General features: G+C 41.7%; 1 protein-coding gene across 1 annotated transcript in view; it reads right to left on the bottom strand.

The window, feature by feature from the left end:
- Positions 1–21,225, bottom strand: part of ARID2 (AT-rich interaction domain 2) — a 246,118-nt gene that overhangs the window by 18,681 nt on the left and 206,212 nt on the right. Inside the window, 1 exon segment of the mRNA XM_038761126.1 lies at positions 4,829–4,977. Within this exon segment, the coding sequence (XP_038617054.1) occupies positions 4,829–4,977 (149 nt within the window).

Here is a 21,225-nt window from a genome sequence, read left to right as displayed (position 1 = left end):
GAGGATGAAAAACAAAATCCCCAGCCATCCTCAGGAGTAAGCACCACTTGTGAGTCGGGGAGAAGTTTAGGACAGAGGGAGCTAATAAGCTTCAGCCTGATGGAGACTCAATTATTATTATTATTATTATTATTATTATTACTACAGCAGTAGCTAAACTGCAGGGTTACCAAATTTCACTTCTGAGTCAGCTCTGAGGTACAGGGAAGTGTTTACTGGCAGTTCTGAAGCATTGATGAGCAAGGAAGAAAGGCACATGTTTAAGAAGACTTTAACTAAATCTTTCATTTTTCATAATGGAATGCAACGCGATCTGAGGCAAATGTGGAAATTATAACGCTAACTCACGCCCGCACGCCTTATTGCTTCATCAGAGGTCACCGAACTTTATTCGAAAGCAGTGGTGAATTCGGTATTTTTGACCGTGAGAACAGAAAGTCTTTAGAAGGGCTAACTAAAAGATAGATTTGCCAAGAGGTGGTAAGAGTCCAGCAAACGGACTGTGTAATAGGCGTTTCATTCTGTTGCAGAGCTCTCAGAAACGTATCTAAGTAAATCTTCATGAAAGAAAATTATAGAATGAATCTGATGGATATGTACTTCACAAAGACGAATGACCCTGTTAATAACATGTTGATGTTTTAAACTGGATCACCCTTTAGTATTATGGTGCAGCTGCTCAAGTACGACCGGAATCTTCTATGTCATCAAAGCACATAATTTGCAAATTATAGGAAGAAAAAGCCAGTAGCTCTGGCTTCCTCTTTTAACGCATTTTCTATAATGTAAATGGGGCGTTCTCAAACAGGCCGGTTATCTCCGTTTTGGGTTGCCATCAGACATCCCTACAAATCTCACCAAAGTGGCCCATGTCGCAAAAGAGAGAGCAAATTTCCACTATACTTAAAATGCATTTGAATTCTGAAAAATTTCGACCCAGAATTTAAGCCCAGGAAACAATTAAAGTGAAAATATGATTGACGAGCCTTACATTTTTCAGTCTGAGGACACCTTCAACCACACGAACTACCCCCTTTGGAGGTTCAGTGTGAATATTGTCGTTGTTACTATTATTATTGTTATTATTATTACTGCCCATCCTCGATTCCTTGCTATTTCTCTGAGAGCATCATTTTAAAACTAGGATCCAGCAGTCCCATTCTCAAGTCCTAGGACGAGGCTAAGAGTAAAAGGGCACTTGCCGCCGACCCCGCCCCTGCTCCTGACTAACCCTTTATGTACATATATTTAAACTCTGCTCTTTTCCTTATCTATAATTAATTTTAGCATCTGTCTTCCCAGCTAGAGCTCGAGCTCCTTCAGGGCACAGAGGGTAACTACTAACTCTACTCAAACCTCCCAATGCTCTGGACAGTGTTCTGCACAGAGTAAGCACGCAATAAATAAACAGGATTTGTTGATCGAAGGGTGACATTTTCCCCCAGAGTTAAAATTTTTGTTAAGAGTAATGTGGCGACGCACCACAGAAGACCCTTGGAGACCATTAGAGGTTGTGGAGAGAACCGAGAAATACTAATTTTAGTATAAAATTTTATCCAGCGGACATAAAAGAGCAAAGTAGCAGATTTGCCCAATTTCTAGAATACTAAATCAATCAATCAATCAATCAATCGTATTTATTGAGTGCTTACTGTGTGCAGAGCACTGTACTAAGTGCTTGGGAAGTACATATATTTCAGAAATCAGGCAAAGATGCACAGTGAGGAATACATACATATTTTTCTTAAATCTCAAGCGAAAAATAAAATTTAGTACTTGATTTTAGGAATTCTAAGTTTTAGCTCCGCTTTCAGCAGCTAATTCATCAGGGCAAATTGCCCATTCACTCAATCGTATTTAATGAGTGCTTACTGTGTGCAGAGCACTGTACTAAGCGCTGGGGAGGAAATCTTGGACGCTTTTTGGTACTCCACCACAAGTGCGACCCTAGCACAGGGCAGGAGGAAGGGCATGTGTCCCCAGTGTGCTGAAAGTTGGGGCTAACAGACAATGGTTCTGAGAGAGGTCATGGGTTCAAATCCCAGCTCTGCCACGTGTCTGCTGTGTGACCTTGGGCAAGTCACTTAACTTCTCTGAGCCTCAGTTCCCTCATCTGTAAAATGGGGATTAAGATTGTGAGCCCCACGTGGGAGAACCTGATCACCTTGTATCACCCCCCACCACTTAGAACAGTGCTTTGCACACAGTAAGCGCTTAACAAATGTCATTATTATTATTATTATTATTATTATTATTATTATTATTAGCATCTTGGGGCACTCTGCTAAGGGGCTCCTAAATCTCGCAACTCTACCAATTGGGGTGTGGCGCCTCGTCGCACAGGAAGTGCTCAGTAATTACGACTGAATGAATGCATGATCAGCAAAATCACAGATTTCTTGAGCTGATTATTAAAGTGAACAGAAAAGAAAACTGGGGACAGTCATTAAGGCCTCTGACATAAAAACCCAAAACAGGAAGAAGAGAACAGGTTTTTCTTCTCTCTCTCTCTTTTTTTTTCCTGGAAAAGTTTGTTGTTTGGAATCTCCTAGAAATGAAATCCAGTCTGTTGGCCTAAATTTTCTTAAACTTGCAAAACACCTGGGTTCTATTACTGCTCCACCACCTACTATGTGACTCTGGGCAAGTCACTTAACTTCTCTGTCTCGGTTCCCTTATCTGTAAAAAATGGGAATTCAATACCAGTTCTCCCTCCAGTGGGCCCCACGTGGGACCTGATTATCATTCATCTACCCCAGCGCTTAGTACAGTGGTTGACACTCAGTGATTAACAAATACCACAATTATTATTATAATTATCATTATGATAATTAACAGGCTTATTCTATAATGCTTATTAATCCTAAGAGAAAAATAATTTACAATAATAGTAATAATACTATTGGTATTTGTTAAGCGCTTACTATGTGTCAAGCACTGCACTACGCACTGGGGTGGGTACAAGCAAATCTACCTGGATGTGAAATTGGGTTTTTAAAAAAATTATAGCATTACCTTGAAATGGCACGGAAAATCAGTTTTTACAAGAGGACGAAACTACAGCAATAGGTACACACGCTACCTACGTGGAACTGAATCCATCGGTATAAAACAGATTTTTCTCTCCCGGCCATGGCTGAAATACTTTCCGCGGTTCATTTCTAGGAACTCTGTGCCAGATTTTCGTCGGGTGAATTTTCAAAAAAATTTAAAGGCTCTTACGCGACCAAAGTGACATGAAAAGCCGCTTTACTCCATGTAGTTCTGCAGCCTCCAGCTATTTCTAGAGAGTGCCTCAGAAGGCTTTCAGTGTGAACCAAGGGCATGTTCTGCTTATACAGGAATCCTGGACGGACAAATGATTATGGTGGAACTCTATCACCACCTATAAAAGGATTTAGGAGGTGTGTCTAAGAATCACCTGATCCATGGGGAATTTTGTTCAGGGTGACTCAATCAGAAGCATGAACGGAAACACTTTTAATGGAGGGTATCTGCAGCCTAGGCTGGAAAAGCGAAGCAGTTTTCAACTGAAGACTGTTAATTCTGGCTGAATAGGAACTGTGTGAGGTTTAGTGTGCACCCTAGTTCTTAAGGTACTAGGTATTAGAATATAAATTATTTTTGGAAAAAAAAAATTTCCTCAGTAAGATACTAACTGGAGATTTCAAGATTCAGGATTGCAGCTGAATTCTCTTTAACCAGAGATTCTGACACGAAGCCATATTTAAGACAACGGCTTAATATCCAAGATGACCCCTTAATTCACCAATTCACCAATAAACTACTGTCAAGTTTATCAAGCTGAAGTCTTTTCCAAGCTAAAATCTACTTAGTTAATATGTCTGATGGAAGAAGTTGTACGGCTGAAGATAATGATTTCTTGATTACAGGTCTTTTAAAATTCCAAAAACCAAATTCCTGGATTTAGCTGGTATAAGAGCAGTAATTTGTAACTTGTTTTTCTGTGTTGTTCCAAAAGAGTCTCTTCAATCCCCCACTCTTCAAATACCATTCTATCTCACCAACTAGTAACAATGGATTTCTACTCTTTAAATTCTCATTACAATGGAATCAAATACTTTTAACTTTTCAAATGCAGTTTCATCCTAAATCATTTGGTGATGCTGCCATGTGTCCAGGTAGTTATGCAGGAATTCTTTATGACTTTCCAGTGAATTTAACCTAGCTGAATTCCAAAATATCCCAAAAGGTGAATGTTGCTACCTCAAGGGTTTGCAATAAATTTATAAAAATATTCAAAAAATTACAAGAGAGGTTACACTGGGTTATATAGCTGGATGCTTCGTATTAACAAAAAGCAACACATTACGTGCTTTGCATACAGTAAGCGCTTAACAAATACACAAATACCATCATTACTTTTATAATTACATATGTATGTATATTATGTATATCTGTCTACCTATCTATATGTATATATAATAAACTCTTTATGAGCAGGGAACATGACTGCTAATTCTGTTCTATCATACTCTTGGTGCTTAGTACAGTGCTCTGCTCATAGTTAGCACTCAATAAATACAACTGATTAATGCAATGTATATTTAAATTGCTCTGAGAATAATTACAAGACGGAGACGACGCTACATCGCTCTTTAGTTCTAGTACCAAAAGGAACCTGTTCCTACCCATACATTACAATTAGCCTTGAATACTAAAGCTTTGAAATATAAAATGGGCTTCCAGAACCCCCCTCCTCCCCCCAAAAAACCAATTAGGAAGGAAAAATGCAGGGGGCAGGAGGAGACATCCCATGTGATCCACAGCGTATTTATGTAATCGATAAAAGCAAACAGGCATTTACTTTTGACAAGACTGCCACAGACACATGAAGTTCTGTCCAGGTTTCTTGGTCTGCTCTGCGGGCTGGCTGGACGCGCCGTACGGAGCCGGCTGGGAACCGCCGTGGGGGCCCTGAACTTGCACGGCTTGTGTAGGCATCACAGGTGTGCTCTGCGGAAAAATGACAAACGGAAGAACTTAAACACACGGGAAAAACGAACACAACGTTCACCCATGAGCCTACCTTCCTGGCTCTATTTAACGAGAGTAATCAATGAATCGTATTTATTGAGCGCTTACTGTGTGCAGAGACTACACAGTCTAATAACATCCTTGCACTATTTCTACTAAAATCACACAACACACCATCACCTATAAATCTTCACACGCGACACTTTACAAGGGGGTTTCAGATACGGGAACCCTCCGGTCTTCGCCGACTATTCCCACTTCCCCCTCTCTTCTCACGGTTGTCTATCACACACACAGGTCAGGGAATGTGTCTGTTTATTGTTATATTGTACCCAAGCGCTCAGTACAGTGCTCTGCACACAGTAAGCACTCAATAAATACAACCTAATAGATTCTCTGGTTCTTTCCCTGAAAATACACAGAGGAGCAAAGTGACCCTTACACTGCAAGCTAACAACTTAATCAATCAATCGTATTTATTGAGCGCTTACTGTGTGCAGAGCACTGTACTAAGCGCTTGGGAAGTACAAGTTAGCAACATATAGAGACAGTCCCTACCCAACAGTGGGCTCACAGTCTAAAAACTTAGCTTAACTTAGCGACTTAACTCAGATATTTTATGCCACGCAGCAGATACTCTTTAGCCAAAGCAGCAATAGAACAGCGAATTATACTCATAACAGATCCACAGCACTCAGGTCTTGAAATTTGAACACTGGAGGATTCCAAGATTCAATTTAAATCTGCTAAAAACTTCATTTTAATACAACAGATACGAACAGAATGATCCAAATACTAAATTTTACACCAAAATTCACTGCATGCATTAGAGTAGCCCCATTAAACTATCAAATATTTCATCCCTTCCTTAATCATATGCCAATAAACACAGCCATATCATAAGTATACCTTAAAATGAACCACAAACCCTATGTTTACAAAATTGTTATCTCAGTCCTTTCTAGGAATGAACTGTGAAATCTAGTGAAGGAAATGTGTAAGGGGACAGTGGGAAACACGAATGCAGTGCAGTACAGTACAGTCACAGGTAAAGAAGAGCCACAGATAACACAGGCGTGAAATTACATACATCGTCATTCTAGCAAATATTAGAAATTATGTCATAACACACGTATTTGCAGGTTTCTGTTAATTTTAATACACGGATTGCTTTAAATCATGCCCCCGACCAAATCCCTGAAAAAACAATTAAAAATTGCCTCCGCTGCAGATGACAATGGCTTATTGTATTATAAGTTTGGGTTATACACTCAAACATTTAACATACACTTCCCCCCTTCAAAGCCCTCCTGAAAGCTCACCTCCTCCAGGAAATCTTCCCAGATTAAACCCCCTTTTCCTCTGCTCCCCCCTCCCTCCCCATCGCACCGACTCACTCTCTTTGCTCTACCCTCCCCACCACCGCACTTGTGTATACAGGTACATATTTATAATTCTATTTATTTATAGTAATGATGTATATGCAACTAAAATAACTATATAGCTATAATTCTATTTATTTATATTGTTGCTATTGATACCTGTTTACTTGTTTTGATGTATGTCTTCCCTCTTCTAGACTGTGAGCCCACTGTGGGCAGGGACTGTCTTTAATTGTAGCTGAATTGTACTTTCCAAGCACTTAGTACAGTGCTCTGCACACAGCAAGCACTCAATAAATATGACTCAAAGAACAAATGAATGAACTTATAGGAAATGAGCCTGTTCGGCCACCACATGCTCTGCCCTTGTCCCTTTCTCCCCTCCTTCTAATAACTCATTAAAATATTAAAATGTAGATTAAGTGACAAGTGGGACAGTCCACCCTTCTTTGTAACTCTATTATAAAATTATTTTAGTAGTCCTACGTTTTCACAAAAAACACACCTCATTCTCAATTGCTGCTTACTTTCAAAGAAATGAAAACTATTAAAATATACACGACTATGGCTTCTCTCTTGGTTGGCGTATTTCTATAATAGTGAATTGCTTGATCATTATTGAACAACTTGATCTCTCTCGCTCTACACCTTCAAACTCTTACTAAAAATCACACTTTCACGTGGCCTTCCCTACGGCTCTCACTGCTCCTAATCAATCGTATTTATTGAGCGCTGTGTGCAGAGCACTGTACTAAGCGTTTGGGAGAGTACAATAATATAACAGACATATTGCCTGCCCACAATGAGTCTAGAGGGGGAGGCAAACATTAATATAAATAAATTACACATATGTACATAAGTGCTGTGGTGGTGAATACAAGGAGCAAGACAGGGCAACGCAGTCACTCAAGCAATGGTATTTATTGAGTGTTTACTGTGTGTAGACATTGAATCAAGCAGTTGGAACAGTACATTACGACAGTTGGTAGATACATTCTCTGCTTATAAGGAGCTTGCAGTCTAAAGGGGGCTACAGACATTCATATAAACACATTATGGATAGGTACATAAGTGCGATGGGATGAATATCAAGTGCTTAAAGGCTACAGAAGCAGCTTGGAAAGAGCACGGGCTTTGGAGTCAGAGGTCATGGGTTCAAATTCCAGCTCCGCCAACTGTCAGCTGTGTGACTGTGGGCAAATCACGGGCCTCAATTACCTCATCTGGAAAATGGGGATTAAAATTGTGAGCCCCCCGTGGGATAACCTGATCCCCTTGTAACCTCCCCAGTGCTTAGAACAGTGCTTTGCACATAGTAAGCGCTTAACAAATAACAACATTATTATTATATATATTCACCCTCCTTTCTGGGTTGCCTATGTTCTTTTATCTGCATCCCTTCAGCTCTTGATATTTACCTCTCCCGCTTCCCCACAGCAGTTATGTACATAACTTTAACCTCTCCCATTTCACCTATCTTTAGATTATTTTAATGTCCGCCACCCTCTGTACAATAGGGACGCCACATGGGCAAGGAATGTGACTACCAACTCAACTGTATTATACTCTCCCAAGTGCCTATGACAATTACCGTGAGGCAGTAAGCGCTCAATAAATACTGTTTGATCGTTTCAAAGATGTTGAAACTGACGAATATAAGCTCGTCCTCTAGACTGAAAGCTCGTTGTCCTCTGAGCTGTAAATTTGTTGTGGGCAGGAAAGGGGTTCGTTATATCATTCTATTGCGCTCTCCTAAGCACTTAGTACAGTGCTCGGCACACAGTAGGCGCTTGATAAGTATGACTGACTGATATGGTTACAGCTTAAAGGAAAAAGCAAAGTATGAAAGTGTTTATGGAATACGAGCTATTAGGAGATGCTCTGGCAAAATTGCTCTTCAGCCTCGGGAATGAGATTGCAGAAATTTTAAAAAAGAATCACAAATATTTCAGAATTTTATTCTTTTTAAGTGAAAATCTCAAGTGACTAAAAAAAGACACCTGGGGGATGATGAAATTCTCTGGGAATCTGAGCGGTATTCGGATAGCTCATGTAACGGTAGTTATGGAGGGCTTTAGGACCTGATTTCCTTTCAGTTCATTTCAGTTCAAGTCTTTTGCCTCTTCTTACAATGCCTTCTCATCATCATCATCATCATCATCATCATCAATCGTATTTATTGAGCACTTACTATGTGCAGAGCACTGTACTAAGCACTTGGGAAGTACAAATTGGCAACATATAGAGACAGTCCCTACCCAAAAACCCCAAAACAACCCCCCCCACCGCAAAAAAACACCAATCAACGCTATTTAATGAGCACTTACTTTGTGCCCAGCAGTGTACTAAGCCCTTGGGAGGGCACAACACAACAGAATTGGTAGAAAAATTCTCCGCTTATAAATATAACTAAATCCTGTGAATCCCTCCTTTTAAATCCATTTCACTCTGACAAGTACTACCAGCTCTCCATTAGGACCCACTCGACTATTTTGCTGTCATTCAGAATCAAAAGTGAGACTGTAAAGAAACAGAAGTAGAAACTGTCGGAAAGTAGACATCCCACCTCAAAATCCCAATGAAGAATTTAGAGGGCTAAATGAAGGCAGATGGATCTGAGGATTTAAGAATGAGCATAATCAGTATTAAAATATATCGATGACATTACAGGAATCCAGGGCCTGGCATGATCTATTTAAGTACAAAGTATCAGAAACAGCATTTTTGTGATTTTTTTTGGAGTAAAATTTGTTCATGGAGGCAAAAGATACTCAAGAAGAGCTACTGTGAAAGTTTGGATTAGGAACAATCACTCTGAATAGTCAACAGGAGTGAATACTGGCAGCTGGCTCAGTGGAAAGAGCCCGGGCTTGGGAGTCAGAGGTCATGGGTTCTAATCACAGCTCCACCACTTGTCAGCTGTGTGACTTTGGCCAAGTCACTTCACTTCTCTGGGCCTAGTTACCTCATCTGGGAAATAGGGATGAAGACTGTGAGCCCCACATGGGACAACTTGAGCTTAGAACAGTGCTTGGCACATAGTAAGCGCTTAACAAATGCCATCATGATGATGAGAAGGCAACCGTGTTTAAAAGTTAGATAGTTCCTTCCTGTAAACAGTAGCACTCGGAGAAAAACTACGAATCTGCATAATTGGAGACAAAGCATTAGTAGCTTTATAGCATAGAAATCCTGACTGGCAAAACTTTAAACTACTTTAAACTTATGCTTTAAACTACTTAGATTGTTAGCCCCATGAAGGGTGGGGACTGGGTCCAACCTATCTTGTAATCTTCCCCAGCGCTTGGCATAGTGTAAGCACTTAGCAAATACCATAATCATTAACTATTATTACTGGAATGCAACTGATTCGAATAGACCTAAACTATCATCACATTTCGCTTCTTCTACAGCATCACTACGTGGAACTGCGATGGTTCCAGTCGTCGGACACTAAATTTTCCATTTACTGCCAACATACTACCAAAACTGAAACTTTGAGTGCTCAGTGAGAAAGGGCAGCGACAGTCAATTGCAGAGTTTCTGTATTCTTATCTCCCGCTAAGGATTTGATTAATACATCTCCAGCTCCTTAAGACAATTCACCTGTTTTTCTTGTCTTTGATAACTTTCAGATCTGATCAAGGGAAGGCTGAGATCAAGCAGAGGTCAGGATGCTACACACTGCTGTACCAACCAGCTTCCTGAAAAGAGGTTTTTCAAGTGGGTCGCCTACAAACTACAAAGCCAACATAATGGGGATTTCTAAGGACTTCTCTGAAACCTAAGCCAACTGGGCGGTACCGGTACATTTCTGTTCAACAGACGCGTTTCACTTGACTGAGGAAGGAACAAGTGTTCAGGTAAGTAATTCTTTTTTACCCTTCCTGTGCTAATCTATCATTTTGCCTTTGGGAAGCATCAAAACATAAAACCCCCAACGGGAATAGGAGGGAAAGATTCAGAAGCAAGATTCCCTTCCCCAGTTAGCACCTAATCACCATCATCATCAATCGTATTTATTGAGCGCTTACTAAGTGCAGAGCACTGTACTAAGCGCTTGGGAAGTACAAATTGGCAACATATAGAGACAGTCCCTACCCCACAGTGGGCTCACAGTCTAAAAACCTAATGGGTTGAGTCAAAGCAGCTGCCAACAGCTGCAAATGTGGAAAGCATTTTCAGGCGGATACCGAATGTGTTCGTTAAGATGCAAGTTAACCAGCAGGATGCGAATTTCAAATACATCTTAGAGAACAGGGCTTGACACATAGTAAGCACTTAAGAAATATCATAAAAAATATTTCCCCCCTCTTGCTCAATGTTGCTGGGGGGAATGCTTATCTGCTAACATGTGGCTGATACAAGGAGAAATAACTGCAAGCGGGTGAGAGAGATTGGCTCAGATGCCCGCATTATAATGCCAGTTTTCTTTCATTCAAGATTCGTCAACAATTTAACTACTACTACTACTACTAATAATAGTGGCATTTATTAAGTGCTTACTATGTGCAAAGCACTGTTCTAAGCGCTGGGGAGTTTACAAGGTGATCAGGTTGTCCCACGTGGGGTTCACAGTCTTAATCCCCATTTTCCAGATGAGGGAACTGAGGCCCAGAGAAGTGAAGTGACTTGCCCAAAGTCACACAGCTGGCAAGTGGCGGAGCCGGGATTTGAACCCATGACCTCTGATTCCATAGCCCGTGCTCTTTCCAATGAGCCACGCTGCTTTCAAGAAGCGCATGTGGGAAAATGTGAGTGTAAAAAACTTAACTTTATGTAATTTGCTCATGCATTTTTCTTCCATGTCTAAAACTGAACTCATGTGTCTGTTAAACTGCTCTCTCCCAAGCACTTAGTACAGTGCTCAGCACACTGTAAGCGCTCAATAAATACAACTGATTAAAACCCTCTCCCTACCTTGACTTCCTTATCCCTGTTGATAACATTACAATCATTCTCCCCACCCCCCTTTTTAGTGGTATTTGTTAAGTGCTTACTATGTGCCAGGCAATGTACAAAACGCTGATTTTCTACCAGAATGATTTGCAGATGGAGGTGGGGCGTTCTGGGAGAGATGTGTCCATGACGTTGCTATGGGCGGGAGATGACTTGACAATAATAATAGTAATAATAATAACAATGACATTTATTAAGCACTTACTATGCGCAAAGCACTGTTCTAAGCACTGGGGAGAATACAAGGTGATCAGGTTGTCCCATGGGGGGCTCACAGTCTTAATCCCCATTTTACAGATGAGGTAACAGGCCCAGAGAAGTGAAGTGACTTGCCCAAAGTCACACAGCTGACAATTGGTGGATCTGAACAAGGCCCTGCTGAGAGCTCACCTCCTCCAGGAGGCCTTCCCAGACTGAGCCCCTTCTTTCCTCTCCCCCTCGTCCCCCTCTCCATCCCCCCGTCTTACCTCCTTCCCTTCCCCACAGCACCTGTATATATGTATATATGGTTGTACATATTTATTACTCTATTTATTTATTTATTTATTTATTTTACTTGTACATTTCTATCCTACTTATTTTATTTTGTTGGTATGTTTGGTTCTGTTCTCTGTCTCCCCCTTTTAGACTGTGAGCCCACTGTTGGGTAGGGACTGTCTCTATGTGATGCCAATTTGTACTTCCCAAGCGCTTAGTACAGTGCTCTGCACATAGTAAGCGCTCAATAAATACGATTGATTGATTGATTGATTGATTGATCTGGGATTTGAACCCATGACCTCTGACTCCGAAGCCCGTGCTCTTTCCACTGAGCCAGGGTGTCCCCCAAGGAGCTCACGCTTTCAATCCCCATTTTCCAGATGAGGTAACTGAGGCCCAGAGAAGTGAAGTGACTTGCCCAAGGTCACACAGCAGGCAAGGTGGTGGAGCAGGGATGAGAACCCATGACCTGCCGGCTTCTAGGCCATGCTCTATCCACTATATCCTACTGGTATCAGCTGTTACACTGTACTCTCTCCCAAGTGCTTAGTACAGTGTTCTGCACACAGCAAGTGCTCAACAGCAAGCGCTCAATAACACACACACACAGAGTAGGAGGAAAAACAGATACAACTGCTAGACAGTAAGATTATATACACTAAAAATAAATATATATGGAACACATACATACATTCATTCATTCAATCGTATTTATTGAGCGCTTACTGTGTGTAGAGCACTGTACTAAGAGCTTGGGAAGTACAAGTTGGCAACATATATGATGAGAAGCAGGGTGGCCTAGTGAAGAGAGCATGGGCCTGCGAGTCAAAATGCCATGGGTTCTAATCCCAGCTCAGCCACTTGTCTGCTGTGTGACCCTGGGCAAGTCACTTAACTCCTCTGTGCCTCAGTTACCTCATCTGTAAAATGGGGATTGACACTGTGAGCTCTATGAGACAGGGACTATGCCCAAGCCGATTATCTTGTCTCTACCCACCCCAGTGCTTAGTACGTCTAATAATAATAATGATGATGGCATTTATTAAGCGCTTTCTATGTGCAAAGCACTGTTCTAAGTGCTGGGGAGGTTACAAGGTGACCAGGTTGTCCCACGGGGGGCTCACAATCTTAATCCCCATTTTACAGATGAGGAACTGAGGCCCAGAGAAGTGAAGTGACTTGCCCAAAGTCACACAGCTGACAATTGGTGGAGCCGGGATTTGAACCTAAGACCTCTGACTCCAAATCAATCAATCAGTCCTACTTATTGAGCGCTTACTGTGTGCAAAGCACTGTACTAAGCACTTGGGAAGTACAAGGTGGCAAAGCCCGTGCTCTTTCCACTGAGCCACGCTGCTTCATGTCTAGCACATAGTAAGCACTTAAATACCCTCAACCACTTCCCTCTACCCCTCCACCCTTCCACACACCACCTCCCACCGCCCCCTCCCAAAAAACCACCCAAACCACCCCCCACCAAAATAAAAAATAAAAAATAAAAATACCACAGGAATCACTGCTCTGACACTTTATTTAGCACCCTTTCAGGATAGGGCACTTTTACTGGGAGTCGGAGGACCTGGTTCTAATCCCAATTTTGCTACTGCCTGCTATCAATCAATACTATTTGCTGAGCATTTATTATGTTAAATTATTATTTAAGCCCTTGAGAGAGTACAATATAACAATTAACAGACACATTCCCTGCCCACAGCGAGCTCATGGTCTATTATTGTTGTTGTTGTTGTTATTACCATGCGTCCATTGAGGGCCCATCGTATCTCAACATGTAAAATGTATTTAAAATTACCTTGGCTCAAATCCCTCCCTCCTTTCACCGTGTATCTTCTCCCTCACCCATCTTACCCACTGAAGATTTGGGGGAGATTATAACTGGAAATTAAAAGTCCACTGCAACAGCTCTTCGTTTTCATTTGGCATTATGCTAATAGTAGAACTTTACTATGTTAGTACAAAGTGACTTTTAGTTGAACAGATATACGACGGCAGTTGAAAAATTAAATATTTACACCTGACTGCAGAATATCTAATTGGTAATCTTTTACTATTTGTATAAATTTACACGGCTGTTTGATAATGTTGGCTATACTTGCATAATCATCCAGTTTTTAAATATATTTATAATGCTTGGTTATTGGAACTGAACGAATGCCCTTAGCTTTATCCTATGGGAGACTACACTTCATTTAGTGGTCTTTCACTTTAACATTTTATTTTCACAGAATTTATTGGAATGCTCACCAACTGTGAGCCCACTGTTGGGTAGGGACTGTCTCTATATGTTGCCAACTTGTACTTCCCAAGCGCTTAGTACAGTGCTCTGCACACAGTAAGCGCTCAATAAATACGATTGACGATGATGATAATACAGGAGTTGTTGGTGCACAGCTTGGCGTAACTGTCTCCACTGGGGAAAAAGGGACAGTTGCCAATCGCCGGATACCAGGGAGTCTATTAATAATAATAATTCTAGTATTTATTAAGCACTGTACTAAACGCTGGGGTGGGTACAAGGAAATCGGGTTGGACACGGTCCCCGTCCTACATAGGGCTCACAGTCTTAACTCCCATTTTACAGACGAGGTAACTGAGGCCCAGAGGAGTGAAGTGACTTGTCCAAGGCCACACAGCAGACAAGCAGCAGAGCTGGGATTAGAACCCAAGACCTTCTGACTCCCGGACTTGTGCTCTAGCCATTAGGCCACGCTGCTTCCCTAATATATTAGTAAAGCTTTGCAATGCCCTTCCCCGTGCTGGACTGACAATCAATCATATTTATTGAGCACTTACTGTGTGCAGAGCACTGTACTAAGCGCTTGGGAAGTACAAGTTGGCAACATATAGAGACAGTCCCTACCCAACAGTGGGCTCACAGTCTAGATTCTACATCATGAAGAACACATCTAGGGCGACTCTTAAAACACCAGGACATTTCTCAAGTTTGAGGATGGACAGCGAACACACAGGTTCCAATGAATCTCCCAGTGATCTTGCTCCAATAACCCCAGGAATAATCTGCTGTGATTGGCAAGGCACCAAATAAGCAGTGGGTCCTAATTTTACTGAGATGTGCACCAGTACAAGAATTAAAGTATGATTAACTTGTGTCAAGTTCTGCGCAGCTGCTTGTATGCTGTGCTGTGCTGCTACTTCTGTTGCCCTGAATCATCCTTTCTTAAAGACTTAATAATACCTTGGTTTTGTGGACTGCTTTTATTTCCAAAGCGCTCTCACATTACTTATCGCATTTCTGCCCTCCAACCTGACCCCTAATTAGTCCCCGTTCGTAATACTCACACTTTTATAATCTAACATTAACATTTACTCTAAAGGCTTTAAACATTTCAATTTGGTTTCAGACGATCTTCCGATTCCTACTGGCTCTCTTACCCTTCTTGGTGTGGGCTGGGAATGTGCATACTGACGCTCTTATACTGTATTCTCCCAAGCACTTAGTGCAGTGCTCAGCACAGGGTAAATGCTCAATAAATATCATTGATTGACATTTCCCCCCTTAATATTGGCATTTTTCTCAATTTTTACCTGTCATCCAGAAAAACATGCAACATTCCCATTTATTTATTTATTTAAAAAAACCCCTAGGTCTTAATATCTTTTGCCTTATTCTTTTTAAACTTTAAGCTTCCTGTGGGCAGGGAATGTGTCAACCAACTCTGAGGCACTGAACTCTTCCAAGTGCTTAATACAGTCCTCTCTAAACAGTTAGAGCACAATAAAAATCAATGATTGATTGGTAGTCCTTTAGATGTATTCTACCACAACGTTTCTCTAATTATCTTCAATCTTCTCTCTTCTAGGATTGGGAAAATATTTTCTCATCATCATCATCATCATCATCATCAGCATCAATCGTATTTATTGAGCGCTTACTATGTGCAGAGCACTGTACTAAGCGCTTGGGAAGTATAAACTGGCAACACATAGAGACAGTCCCTACCCAACAGTGGGCTCACAGTCTAAAAGGGGGAGACAGAGAACAGAACCAAACATACCAACAAAATAAAATAAATAGGATAGAAATGTACAAGTAAAATAAATAAATAAATAAATAAATAGAGTAATAAATATGTACAACCATATATACATATATACAGGTGCCGTGGGGAAGGGAAGGAGGTAAGATGGAGGGATGGAGAGGGGGACGAGGGGGAGAGGAAGGAAGGGGCTCAGTCTGGGAAGGCCTCCATACACCTCTCATAATACACTTAAGTTCTGTGGGATTCACATTCACTCCTCTCTATACCTGTCGGTCAGTTTATTAGCCTCTGCATTTCCATTCCTCAGTCTCCCCAAACATCATGTGCAACTTCCTCTTGCCTTCAAAAACCCTGGATCTATATCTTACACATTCACACCGACTTTGTAAAGTTAGGTGCCTTGATTAATTCAAGTGCTAAATAACCACAATGACAAATTATTTTTATCAATCATACAAGTCACCGCATGCTTAACATGTCCCAAACAGAACTCCTTATCTTCCCACCCAAACCCTGCCCTACCCATGACTTTCCCATCACTGTAGACAGCACTACCATCCTTCCTGTCTCTCAAACCCGTAACCACGGCGTTATCCCTGATTCCTCTCTCTCATTCAACCCACGTATTCAGTCCGTAACTAAACCCTGTGGGTTCCACCTGCATAACATCGCTAAAATCTGCCCTTTCCTATCCATCCAAATTGCTACCATGTTAATTCAATCGCTTATTCTATAACTTCTCGATCACTGCATCAGGCTCCTTGCTGATAATAATAATAACAATAATAATAATAATAATGGCATTTACTAAGCGCTTACTATGTGCAAAGCACTGTTCTAAGCGCTGGGGAGGTTATAAGGTGATTAGGTTGTCCCACTGGGGGCTCACAGTCTTGATCCCCATTTTACAGATGAGGTAACTGAGGCACAGAGAAGTTAAGTGACTTGCCCAAAGTCACACAGCTGACAATTGGTGGAGGAGCCGGGATTTGAACCCACGACCTCTGACTCCAAAGCCCATGCTCTTCCCACTGAGCCACACTGCTTATGTACCTATCTCTAATTTATTTATTTGTATTGATGTCTTCCTCCCCCTCTCTACACTGCAAGCTCATTGTGGGCAGGGAATGTGTCTATTTATTGTTGTATTGTACTCTCCCAAGCACTTAGTAAAGTGCTCTGCACATGGGAAGCACTCAATAGGACTGAATATATGAATGAATGAATTGTACTTATTGAGCACTTACTATGTGCAGTGCACTGGACTAAATGCTTGGGAGTGTAGAATATAACAGAAAAGATTCCTGCCCATAATGAGCTTATGGTGGAGATGGGGAGATGGACATTAAAATAAATTACAGATGACAAGGGAAAGGATGCTGTACGTTGCTATATTGTACTCTCCCAAGACCTTAGTATAGTGCTCTGCACACAGTTAATGCTCAATAAATACACTCCCTCCCTTACTCTCTTGCTCTCTTCTAGCCATCCTGGGATGGGAAGATCTGCAGGGAGCCCCTGACCTCGGAGGGGAGAGGGAAGGAAGCATAAGGGGCAAAGAAGCCCCAGTTCATTCACTTATTCATTCATTCAATCATATTTACTGAGCACTCCCTGTGTGCAGAGCACTGTACCTAATGCTTGGGACAGCACAATACCATATCGAACAGTCACATTCCCTGCCCACCACGAGCTCACAGTCCAGAGAGGGAGACAGGCATTAATATACACAAATAAACCAAGCACAGAAATATACGTATGTTCTGTGGGGATGGGAGGGAGGATGAATTACTCTATTTATTTATTTTACTTGTACATATCTATTCTATTTTATTTTGTTAGTAAGTTTGGTTTTGTTCTCTGTCTCCCCCTTTTAGACTGTGAGCCCACTGTTGGGTAGGGACTGTCTCTATGTGTTGCCAACTTGTACTTCCCAGGCGCTTAGTACAGTGCTCTGCACACAGTAAGCGCTCAAATACGATTGATTGATTGATTGATTGATTGAATGAAGGGAGCAGGGTAAAACGGGGGTAAGGAGAGGGACTGTCTTGCCCTTTCTGGGAATAATGACCGTATTTATTAACCTCTTACTATGTGTCAAGCGCCTAGGGTAGATACGATACAATCAGACCAGAGACAGTCCTTGTCCCTCATAGCGTTCGCAGTCTAAGGGGGAAGGAGGGCTGGTTTTGAATCTCCATAGCACGGATGAGGAAACTGAGACCCAGGGAAGTGAAATGACTTGCCCAGGGTTACACGGCAGGCAAGTGGCAGAGCTGGGATTAGAACCCAGGGCTTTCCACTAGCCCGCCTTGCTTCCCATCTTGGGCTGACCTGGGCTGCTGATAATAATAATAATAATAATAATAATAATGATAATTATGGCATTTATTAAGCGCTTACTATGTGCAAAGCACTGTTCTAAGCGCTGGGGAGGTTACAAGGTGATCAGGTTGTCCCATGTGGGGCTCACAGTCTTCATCCCCATTTTACAGATGAGGGAACTCTAAGCTGTGAGCCCACTGTTGGGTAGGGACTGTCTCTATGTGTTGCCGACTTGTACTTCCCAAGCGCTTAGTACAGTGCTCTGCACACAGTAAGCGCTCAATAAATACAATTGATTGATTGACTGGTGATCTACTGGACTCACACCCTACTCCCAGGGGACCACGGATTAAACCAGGGCTCCCCATTCGAGGGTGAGACCTCTTGAGCCAGGCTCTCTGAGGATAAGGAGCCATAGGATAGATGACCAATCCATCAATAGTAGTTTCGGAGCACTTATTCTACGCAGAACACTGTACTAAGCACTTGGGAGAGGTCAATACAGTCCCTGCCCTCGAGGATTTTGCAATGTCGAGGGGGAGAGAGACCGTAGAAGAAATCAGAGGCAGAGGGCCTCTGATTTAGAGATTAGAGTTTAGAGTTAGAGATTATACTGAAGTACTATCAGCGCTCAGAACGGTGCTTTGCACATAGTAAGCGCTTAACAAATACAATTATTATTATTAATCAATCAATCGATCATATTTATTGAGCGCTTACTGTGTGCAGAGCACTGTACTAAGCGCTTGGGAAGTACAAGTTGGTAACATATAGAGACAGTCCCTACCCAACAGTGGGTTCACAGTCTAAAAGGGGGAGACAGAGAACAAAACCAAACACACTAACAAAATAAAATAAATAGAATAGATATGTACAAGTAAAATAAATAAATAAATAAAAAGAGTAATAAATATGTACAAATATATACATATATATATAGGTGCTGTGGGGAAGGGAAGGAGGTAAGATGGGGGGATGGAAAGGGGGACGAGGGGGAGAGGAAGGAAGGGGCTCAGTCTGGGAAGGCCTCCTGGAGGAGGTGAGCTCTCAGTCATTATTACTGTGAGGAGAAAGGACGAGGGGAGTTCTGAAGTGCTTGGGGGTACGGACTCAAATAAATACATATGCAATGCAGAAGGGGCTGCCGATCAATTGCCGACATCCTGCCTCTGGCCTTGGAATGCCCTCCTTCTTCATAAACAACGGCCAATACTCTCTCCACTTGCAAAGCCTTATTAAAAGCACATCTCCTCCAAGAGGCCTTCCCCAACTACGCCCTCATTTCCTCTTTTTTCAACGGTACTTGTTAAAGCGCTTACTATGCACCAGGCACTGTACTAAGCACAGAGGTAGATCCCAGTTTATAGTCTTAATTCCCATTTTAAAGATAAGAGAACCGAGGCCCAGATAAGCCAAGTGACTTGGTTAAGGTCGCACAGAAGACGCGGCCTGAATTCTAATCCCCCCTCCACCACTTGTTTGCTGCGTGACTTTGGGAAAGTCACTTAATTTCTCCGTGCCTCGGTTACCTTTGTCTGGAAAATGGAGATTAAGACTTTGTGTCCCAAGTAGGACATGGACTGTTTCCATCCTAATTAGTCTGTATCTACACCAGTGCACAGTACAGTGCCTGGCACATAGTAAGTGCTTAACAAATGCAATAAAAACCAACCACAACCACAAAAAAAGTGGCGGAGTCAACAGGTCCTTCTGATTCCCAGGCCTGTGATATATATCCCCTAGGCTACACTGCTTCCCTTCTCTTCTTTGTTGCCTTTCCACTATGATTTGCACCCTTATTTCTCAGCCCCACAGTACTCACAAACAGATTTGTAGTTTATTGATATTAATATCTGCCTCTGACAGTTCGCTGTGGGCAGGGAAAGTACCTACCAACCCTACTGTACTGTACTCTCCCAACCGCTCGATACATACTATTGACGGATTGATTATTAAGCACTTGTTATCTTCTAAGTGTGTTTTAGCGCTGCCTAACTGCCGTATATTCGATTTTCTGTCCCCTGTCTAATGGTGCGAGCCTTTCGGGCTGTTGTCTATTTATTTGTTGTCTGGCTATTACTCTATTTATTTATTTATTTAACTTGTACATAGCTATTCTATTTATTTTATTTTGTTAGTATGTTTCGTTTTGTTCTCTGTCTCCCCCTTTTAGACTGTGAGCCCACTGTTGGGTAGGGACTGTCTCTATATGTTGCCAACTTGTACTTCCCAAGCGCTTAGTACGGTGCTCTGCACACAGTAAGCGCTCAATAAATACGATTGATTGATTGATTAATAGTCACACAACGGGCCAATGATCTGAAAAGACCGACAATGAATCCGATACATTTTCCCGAATCACGGCTGAATGTCCCGAACCTATCATTACGCCCTTGTATTTGAATGATATTTTCTCTAGGTGCATTACCTTTCATTTGCTCACACTTCATCAGCCGTTTTTCAACCCTCTCCTAGTTTTATGAAGTCTGTCCTGGAGTTTACTATTATCTGCTTGCTTTTTTTGAATTTCCAAGTCACTTCGGAGGCCGAGAAGGAAAACTGGCTCTAGCACAAATCCATATCACTTATCAGTCTCTATTCTGGAAAATATGTTTGATCGACCCTTTGTTTCCTATTTGGTTTTGGCAGTTTTCAATCCACAACGGAACATTCCTTCCAAACCTGTTATTACTCCATTTGTTGGCTTGTCCAATATTAAAAGCCTTCCTAAAAGTCCTGTCCAAAGCCTTATGAAAACTCAAATATATTGTCTACTGGTTCTCCTCTATCTTCTTGTCTTTCCATCATCATCATCGTCAATCGTATTTATTGAGTGCTTACTGTGTGCAGAGCACTGTACTAAGCGCTTGGGAAGTACAAATTGGCAACATATAGAGACAGTCCCTACCCAACAGTGGGCTCACAGTCTAAAATGGGGAGACAAAACCAAACATACTAACAAAATAAAATAAACAGAATAGATATGTACAGGTAAAATAGAGTAATAAATATGTACAAAATAAATATTTCCATCCCCCTTCAAAGAGATCCAGCAGATTAGT

Source organism: Tachyglossus aculeatus, chromosome 2, assembly GCF_015852505.1.
Source record: "Tachyglossus aculeatus isolate mTacAcu1 chromosome 2, mTacAcu1.pri, whole genome shotgun sequence".
Lineage (NCBI taxonomy): Eukaryota > Metazoa > Chordata > Mammalia > Monotremata > Tachyglossidae > Tachyglossus > Tachyglossus aculeatus.
The sequence above is the reverse complement of the archived record's forward strand: the minus strand, read 5'-3'. Positions and strand labels throughout refer to the sequence as shown.